A 9,413-nucleotide genomic window follows, 5' to 3' on the forward strand; every position below is an offset into this window, starting at 1 on the left:
CAGGAAAGCAATATGTACTTGTGTGTGTGTAAAATGACAGACAGATTACAATAAAGAAAATGTGGTAAAATGCTACCACTTAAGGGAATCTGCAAAAACAATGTACATGAAATCTGTGTATAATCTTGGGATTTCACATGAAGTCTAAACTATTTAGGAATAAATATTTTCAAAAGGAAAAAACAGAAAATAATAGAAGACATTCGTATTAAGTTATATAGGAGGATTACTCATAATGGCCTGAATGCAGAGTGACTAAATTGTTTTAGATTCCCACAATGGCATCTTGCACAGTACTCTAGTATTTCCAATCTAAATGCTGGTTACATCGTGGGTTGATTGGAAAAATTAACTTCATTATACTTCATTTTCACATAAAGAAGTAAAAAAGTAGGCAGTAGTCAGGAAATGCTCACGTGTAGGAGGACTCTGGAAGGAATTCAGATATTATATTATTAATAAGAGTAACAGGATGCCATTCAAGGTAATACTAGGAGAGAGATGACTCAGCTTTCACTTCAAAAATGTCATCCTTTGTGTATGTGAATTACAAGGTCTTAAATATTGTGACTTAACACTGTTTTTAGGCTTGTGGACTGTGGTTATGAAAACTGGTAATGATCTGCTATGTCATATAGCATTGTTCTTAGATTACACTTTAGATTTTGCGCTCTACCCTCCCACTCAGAAGGTTGTTCTACATGATGGTTTATCCTGTCATTCCCCATTTTTTCAATCCAGGTAACTGTCAAAACATTATGTCTTTAATAAGCCAGATGTTTCTGAAACTTATGCTCATGACTGTTGGGGGGGCGGTGAGGTGGTGAGTAGCTAGAAACACTGACTTTCCTTACTTCCTTTTTATAAATAAATAAAAACAGCAAAATTTTTGCAAAAAATCACTTGATTACTGTGTGGAGAACAGAGAGAAGCAAGATTAAAGAAGTCAAGAGTATTTTCAAGAAAACTATAACAATTTTGGCAAAAAATACTGGACTTCGACGTGTGAGTGAAAACAACAGTAACAGAAAAGAGTGGAGCCCTTGGGATATAGAAGACAGTGAGACCAAACTTGCTGACAGATTAACTTGTGGTATGAGCGAAGAGAGGAACACAAGTGATGTGAATGTGAGGGAGGTATCAGATCTCTGAGTGCAGAAAAGAAGTATCAGGTGACTATATGAGGCTAAGGGAAGGTTTGGTCAGTAGACAGAAATTTGGGGGTCATCAGCAAATAAATAGTATTGTTAAGGCCATGAAATTTAATGAATTTACACTGGTTAACAAATGACAGAAACAGGCAAAGATGAAGCTTCATGCTTTTCAACTCTGAAGACTTTAGGAGATGCCCAGAGTATGGAGAAGGTCCATTCACATCAGGCACAAACAATGACTACAAAGGAAAGACGCCAAGTTAAGTCTTGCACAAACATCTGGGGGAAGCACTTTAGAACAAAGGATCCTCAGCTTTTAAAGTGTATTTACCCTATCTTACTGATTCTTTCTTGTCTAATTAATTCTGCAGGCAATAGACAATGAACCTTCCCAAAACTCTAATATCACATTTACAGACCACCACTGTGGTCAGTATCCCCACCTTCTGGTTTGCTCTGATACATTCTCACACAGCCCACAGAAAGCCACCGGCACTGGTGCTGCTGTATTAACTGGAAGAATTGTGGCATTATTTGATCAGGTAAGTAAGTGTTAGTCACTCAGTCGTGCAAGAGGCTAAAGAGAATGTGGAGAAAGGAAGTGACGCTGCCAAAGAGGAAGAAGAAGGAGGAAGTCTGGATGCTGTAAGGAAACTAATTACTGAACACTGAGTCAATCTGAGAGAGAAAAAGAGGCACATTTTCCTGGAAACAGCATGCAAGAGAGCCTCATCGATGATTCAGGTGTTTGTAAAGACCTTCAGAGTCCCTTGGACACCAGGGAGATCAAACCAGTCCGTCCTAAAGGAAATTAAACCTGAATATTCACTGGAAGGACTGATGCAGAAGCTGAAGCTCCAATACTTTGGCCACCTGATGCAAAGAACTGACTCACTGGAGAAGACCCTGATGCTGGGAAAGATTGAGAGCAGGACAAGGGGGCAACAGAGGATGAGATGGTTGGAGGGCATCACAGACTCAACAGACATGAGTTTATTTTCACTCTGGGAGACAGTGAAGGACAGGAAAGACTAGCATGCTGCAGTTCATGGGGTTGCAAAGAGTCAGACACAACTTAGTGACTAAACAACAACAACCTTCAGAGTTTTAGCCTTGCTAAACACATTCGGAAGGGTCAGCCTTTCACGTCCAACTACTTTCAAGGTCTCCCATCTTGCAGCTTCTCAGCTACTTACTTACCTGAAAAGTACTGATGCTGCATTTCATCTTCTACTTTCCATGGCTCTTCTCTGGGCTCGAAGGTAAGGATCACAACTGGTTTGGTAGCTTGATAGCCTGTTTATGGGAAATCAAAAAGACTTGGATGCTTACAATTGGACTTGGTGGGGGATGTCTAGGAAGAGCACAAAAGGAACAGACACACTATCACCTTGGCAGATTAAAGAGCTAATGAAGATGAAAGCACATTAAGTTCTGATGGGCACAGAAGGACTGAAAATTGATTGTCTATAAACTCAACTCCAGTATCTTGAGGCTCTTTGGACGTTAGAGCAACTAAAAAAGGAAAGGCTATTGGCTGTGTTCTGAATGACACAGGGCAATTATCGTTAACTAGTGTCATAGGTTACTAGAATTCTCCAGTAACACATCCTGATGTTGGCTCTTCTAAGCAGAACCTAGTGGCTACCACTCCTCCCAGGTAAAGAAATAGAAGTGAAGTTGCTCAGTCATGTCCAACTCTTTACGACCCCGTGGACTGTAGCCTACCAGGCTCCTCTGTCCATGGAATTTTCCAGGCAAGAGTACTGGAGTGGGTTGCCATTTCCTTCTCCAGGGGATATTCCCGACCCAGGGATCAAACCTAGGTCTCCCGCATTGTAGGCAGACACTTTACCATCTAAGTCAAAAGGGAAGTCCCCCTCCCAGGTGAAGTCCATAGAAATATTCTCAAATGACACTAGTCCCTATTAATTATCACAGATTCTTCTTCCAATGTATGGTGATCATTCTGAGTGTGTGTGTATGTGTGTTCAATTGTATCCGACTCTTTGTGATCCCATGGACTATAGCCTGCCAGGCTCCTCTGTGCGTGGAATTTTTCCAGGCAAGAATACTGGAGTGGGTTGCCATTTCATCCTCCAGGGGATCTTCCCAACCTAGGAATTAAACCCATGTCTCTCGGGCCTCCTGTGTTGGCAGGTGAATTCTCTCCCACTGCACCACCTGGGAAGCCGGTAATGATCATTACCAATAAGCAAAAGACCTACAGGTACGTGTTCTGGCTGTTTTCACCATAAGTTACCACGGCTCTCTCTCTCTGGGTAACAGTTTTCATTAGTTACTATGAAAAGAAGTAAAATGCCCTTATACCGATTTTGCAATTGAACACTTAATTATCAACTAGTCTAGTAAATCACAAGTTCCTGAAAAGCATATTCACTATATCTTACAGGTAAAATATCCCTAAAACAGGGATATAAGATGTCTCTATAAAACATTTCAGACAACTATTTAAAAGGTGAAGAAGAACTAAGTGCTAACATATAAACACAGCAAAAATCTGCCCTCAAGGAGCTTTTGGACACTTTTCAACAGATAGAACAAATAACAGAATCAGATATGAAATGACTACACATGCAAGAATTATCAGAACAAGATTATTAATATGAATGTTTAATATAAAGGTTTACTGTATTGAGAAACAGGAAATCTAAAATATGTAGAAGGGATATTATTAAAATGACCATTTAGATGTACATAAACCAGCAGAAAAATTTAAAAATAAAGTTCAGTTAGTTCTCATTATTCATGGATTTACTGTGAATTCACCTGTTAAAATTTCTTTTTAACCCCAAATCAATAATCACAGCACTTTCACGAACATCTGCAGACATCTGCATAGAATAATTTGAGCAACAAATAATTTGAGTTGCCCAATGTGTATGATCCCGGCTGAGTCTGAACAAAATGATGTTGTCTTATTTCAGTTCTCCTATTGCAAACAAGCACCCTTTTCATGGTCTACTTAGTGTCATGTTTTTCATATTTTTATACTTTTTCTTGGTAATTCTGCTGATTAAAATGGTCCCAAGCACAGTGTTCAAGTACCGTCTAATGTCTTCAAGTGCAAGAAGGCAGTGATGTACCTTATGGAGCAAGTGTATGTGTTAGATAAGCTTTGTTCGAGCAAGAGGTATAATACAGGGCTTCCCCTGTGGGTCAGTAGTGGAGAATCTGCCTGCCAATGCGGGGGACACGGGTTCAATCCCTGATCTGGGAGGATCCCACATGTCACAGAACAACTAAGCCTGTGTGCTACAACTACTGAGCCTGAGCTCTAGAGCTCGTGGCCTGCAACTACTGATCCCATGTGCCCTAGAGCCCATGCTCTGCAAAAAGAAGTCACTGCAATGAGAAGCCTGGGTACAACTAGAGAAAGCCCACACACAGCAACAAAGACCCAGCTCAGCCAAAAATAAACAAAAATTTTAAAAAGAGATACTGCGCAATTGGCCATGTGTGTATCAGTTGTTCAGTTGTGTCCAACTCCTTGCGACCCCATGGGCTAGAGACCACTAGGCTCCTCTGCCCATGAGATTCACCAGGCACGAATACTAGAGAGGGTGCCATTCCCTTTTCCAAGGGATCTTCCTGACACAGGATTGAACCAGGTCTCCCACACTGCAGGTCCATCTTTACCCTGTGAGCCACCAGGAAGCAATGTGTCCCTTTCTTCATGGAGAGAATCCCACAGAAGATTATAATTTCCATAATCCACTTGGCACAGCCTGCTTGGCCATATATAACATTTATAAGAACTATTTTAACATCATTTTCTACTAATTCTATCACCCATGTCATTTCTGGGTCTCTCATTACTTTTTTCCTCTTTTTAGATTTATTGTTTTCCACATTGTTATTGTTTTTAAGAAATATTTTTTCATTTTTTATTTTTCTGGGTCTCTTTCTACAGACTTTCCTTCACATTTATGGGTCCTATTTTCCTGTTTCTTGGCATACATGCGTAGGTTCTGATTGGATGTCTGACTTCATGAAATTAACATTACTGGTTGATCCATGCCTGCTGAGTCATGTCCTACTCCTTGTGACCCTGTGGACTATAACCCGCCAGGATCCTCTGCCAATGGAATTTTATATGTGGATATATTAATCTATTCAATTTCAGAATAGATACAAAGGTATGTTTGGTAGTATTTCCAGCAGCAAAAATCTCATGTTCCATTAGGAGAGAGTTCTTTTCCAGTGCTGACAATTTGATTCTTATGTTTCAAGAGCATTCCACGGTGTTCACATCTAAGAATTAGTACAAGATTCTCTGATTAAAGAAAAAAAAATGTTAATGTACTTAGATCATAATTACTTTAGATAACTGCTTCACTGGGAACATGCTGTTCCAAATTTATTTAAGGGGTAGGCAGGAATTTACTGAAGTGCAAACTCTCTGAAATCTAATGCTTTTGTGGTAGGCAATATCATGGCAAATCCCAAAGATGTTCATGTCCCAATTCCCAGAATCTGGAAATCTGTTACATTATACGGTGAAGGGGAATTAAGGCAGAAGATGGCATTAAGTCATTTTAGGGCCAAATAAATTGTTTCTAGAGTTTTAAGGTTCACAGAGAAAAATGGTGCCCCAGGGAAGATTACACCCAGAGGCTTACCAATACTAGCTTTAGAAGGTGAGATTTGGCACTCCCGAGTTGATCCGTTTTAGGTGAGATTTTGGACTCTGAGTTGGTCCTGTGACAGGCTGAGACACTTGGAGATGGTGGGATAGGGTGACTCCATTTTACATGTGGGATGGACACGAATCATTGGGTGCCAAAGGGTGGCCTTCGGTAGGCAGCATAATGGCCTCCCAAAGATGTCTACATCCTTATGTCCAGGACTTGTGAATATGCTATATTATAAGGCAAAGGGGACACAAGTTAGCGATGAAGTTGCTAATAAGCTGATTTTAAGATAGGAGATTATTTTGAATTTTCTGGGTGGGCCCAATGTAATCACCAGGGTCTTTGAGCGTGGAAGGAAGAGGCAGAAAAGTGAGAAATGAAGAGTTGACCAGTCATCACTGGCCTTAAGGAAGGAAAGGGGCCAAAGTTATGGAATCTGGGCAGCTTCTAGAAGCTGGGAAAACAAAGAAACCGAGTCTGCTCTAGAACCTCCATAAAGAAATGTGACCCTGCCAACAACCTTGTTTTTAAGCCCAGAGAGATGCATTTTGGATTTCAGATCTCTGGACTAATACACTGTGTTATTCTGAAACACTGAGTTTGTGAAAATTGGTTACAGCAGCCATAAGAAACTAATATAGCTGTACTTTTACATTCATTATATTCTGAGGTTTTCACTCCATACTGCATTTCCTGACATCTAAGATTTCCTTTACTTAGAGGAGTCTCTCCCCATTTCCCAAGGTAAAACTGTGATACAGGACTTAATTTGGGGATACAGTTTTCTTTTTTTTTTTTACGGCTTTCAGGGGATTTCTCTGAGTTCTTCCACTTTATAAATGTGTTTTTTCCACTTTCAGTGCCTCTAGAGTTGTCTTTCTATGCTTCTCTGACAAGTGAGAAGGTATAATTGATCACTGAAGACCATCACACTCTTTCCTAAGGTTTCAGTCTCATGGGAACTCTTTGAACCCCACTAGGATATCACTTCTGGGAAAAAGGTTCCCCACAAGAGCTACATTTCTGCTCCATATGATCTCACTGATATTTACTAAGTCTAATTTCTCATGGAAGTGTTCTACACAACCACTGCATCCACGGCATTTCTGTCCTGAAATCAACCCTTTATATATTTTTGGCTGCACCCCACAACAGCCTATAAGATTTTAGTTCCTCAATCAGGGATTGAACCTGTGCCCCTTGCATTGGAAGCTTGGAGTCTTAACCACTGGACCGCCAGGGAAATCCAGCATTTTTGCCCTAAGTGAGCATTGACACATACGAATGTGGGGAAGATTCTGGCTCAAGGCTTTCCCCCATCTCTGGTACCCAAGGATTTTTCTTTCTATGTAGTATCTGTAACGTATAAGACATAATTTATTACTGAAGGGGTGACCACATTCAGCATTTCTGAGGCTTATTCCCTGGGTAAACCCCCGATTATCTACTGAGGCCTGACTTCTTAGAAAAGGCTAGGCCACAATCACTCTGTTTCTGCCCATTAGCAGCTCGCTCTTTAATAAGGACTGAGTTCCCGAAGACACTATCTCCGCAAGCACTGCGTTAACAGGGCTTTGCTCCTGTACGAGTTCACTCAGGCACAAAGAGCTATGACGCCCGAAGGAGGGTTTCTCCAGCTCTGGGGATTCTACAGCTTTCTCTCCCCAGTGAGTCTTCTTATGTTTGATGGGAACATGTGCGCTAAGGCTTTGCCGCATTCACTGCAGCCATACGGTCTCTCTCTGGTGTGAGTCCGCTGGTGCTGAATGAGCTTTGCCTTGCTTCGGAAGGCCTTTCTGCAGTCACTGCACTCACGTAGTTTCTCTTCCCTGTGAATTCTCTGATGCTTGGTCAGGTCAGACTTAAAAAAAAAGAAGGTTCTTCCGCATTCGCGGCACTCATAGGGCTTCTCGCCTGTGTGGAGTCTCTGATGGGCAATGAGGTAAGCCTTTTGGGAAAAGGCCTTCCCCCACATACTGCAGCCATACGGTTTCTCCCTGGTGTGAGAGCGCTGATGTCTCTTGAGCAGGTAACCTCTGGCTGAAGGCTTTTCCACACTCACCACATCCTGTAGGGTTTCTCTCTTGTGTGACTGCTCTTGAGACTCATGAGCTGCAACCTCCTGGAAAAGGCTTTCCCACATTCATTAGGTTCATGGGGCTTCTCTCCCGTATGAGTTCTCTGATGTTCAGTGAGCTGAAACTTCATGAATGCTTTCCCACATGCGTTGCATCTGTGGGGCTTCTCTCCCCTTTCAGTTCTCTGATGTCTAATGAGCTGTGCCTTCCTGGAGAATGCTTTCCTGCACTCACTGCGTGCATATGGCTTCCTTCCTGAACAAGTTTTCTGACGGCCACTGAGCGGTGATTTAGTGCTACTGGGTTTCACACAACCATGGTATTTGATTCCACTAAGAGTTTTGTTATCTTGGAGGCAGACAGATGATTTCCCATACCCACTGAACCCATCAGAGTCCTTTCCTGTGTATCTTCTATTCTTGACAACAAAACCCAACTGTGACTTCAAACTTTTACAGTGTGAGCCAAACTTACTGTGTTTTTGTGTTAAAGGAACAAGGCTTTTGCATAAATCAAAAATATTTGCATAACTTTGTGGACATCTTTCCAAAGTTTTAATCCTGTTTTGGTTTTCTGGGTGCCATTGCATAGGATCAATCTCCCACATTTCTTCTAGGAAAAAGAACAATGAAAACATCCATGATAATTCTACGGGGGGGAAACGGAGTATAGAAATGCCATGGTTTGAGTTAGGTCTTATAAGATCCCAGTCTAAGAGAAATGTCTACTGTCGAAGTGTATCCTATGCTTTGTGAAAAAAATGACAGTATTATAAAACAAAAGTCAGTAGGAACAGCAGTTAAGTTAGTGTTAGTCACTCAGTCGTGTCCAACTCTTTGTGACCCCGTGGACTGTAGCCCGCCAGGCCTCCTCTATCCATGGAATTCTCCAGGCAAGAATACTGGAGTGGGTAGCCATTTCCTCCTCCAGGGCTCGAACCCACGTCTCCTACATTGCAGGCAGATTCTTTACCACCTGAGCCACCTGGGAAGTCCAAAAGAAGGCACCTGGAATTCATACAGAAGGCCTTTTAAAATTTTTTTTGGCCATGTCCTGTGCCATGTGGGACCTTAGTTTCCTGACCAGGGATAGAACCTGCGACCCCTGCAGACGAAGCATGGAGTGTTAACTACTGGACCACCACAGAGACCTTCAGAAATAATAGAGCAAATAGGAAAGACTCAAGGTAACTGAAAGGCAGAGCAATATGGTAGAACCTAAACAAAATGCATGGGGGGGAAAAGAATTCACCAGGAGGAAAAATGATCTCATTCATGAAACTGAAGGAAAAAGTATTTTGCAGGACAATTACTTTGGATGCAGGCAAAATGCAGAATCAGAGGGCAGATTAGACTATAGAAAGAGAGCTGTCAACCCAGGAATATCTGTCAGAGAGCTTAAATCTTCCATATGTGTGAACACACACTCTGAGGGTGAAGACAGGATCTGGGAGAAAAGAGGATTCTGGTCCCACACACAGGAAGTAGAGCATCACAGGCCAGCGGCTCTGGTGGCTGGCAACAACC

At 41.8% G+C, this 9,413-nt stretch overlaps 1 protein-coding gene across 1 annotated transcript in view; it reads right to left on the minus strand.

Annotated features, from left to right (window-relative positions):
• Nucleotides 1-4,790: 4,790 nt before the first annotated feature.
• The window catches only part of ZNF577 (zinc finger protein 577), a 15,773-nt gene continuing 11,150 nt past the window's right edge, over nucleotides 4,791-9,413 (minus strand). Inside the window, 5 exon segments of the mRNA XM_010833440.1 lie at nucleotides 4,791-7,215; nucleotides 7,217-7,499; nucleotides 7,502-7,838; nucleotides 7,840-7,875; nucleotides 7,877-8,499. Of these exon segments, the coding sequence (XP_010831742.1) occupies nucleotides 7,155-7,215; nucleotides 7,217-7,499; nucleotides 7,502-7,838; nucleotides 7,840-7,875; nucleotides 7,877-8,499 (1,340 nt within the window). The 3' untranslated portion in view covers nucleotides 4,791-7,154.

Source organism: Bison bison, unplaced genomic scaffold, assembly GCF_000754665.1.
Source record: "Bison bison bison isolate TAMUID 2011002044 unplaced genomic scaffold, Bison_UMD1.0 scf7180017863683, whole genome shotgun sequence".
Classification (NCBI taxonomy): domain Eukaryota; kingdom Metazoa; phylum Chordata; class Mammalia; order Artiodactyla; family Bovidae; genus Bison; species Bison bison.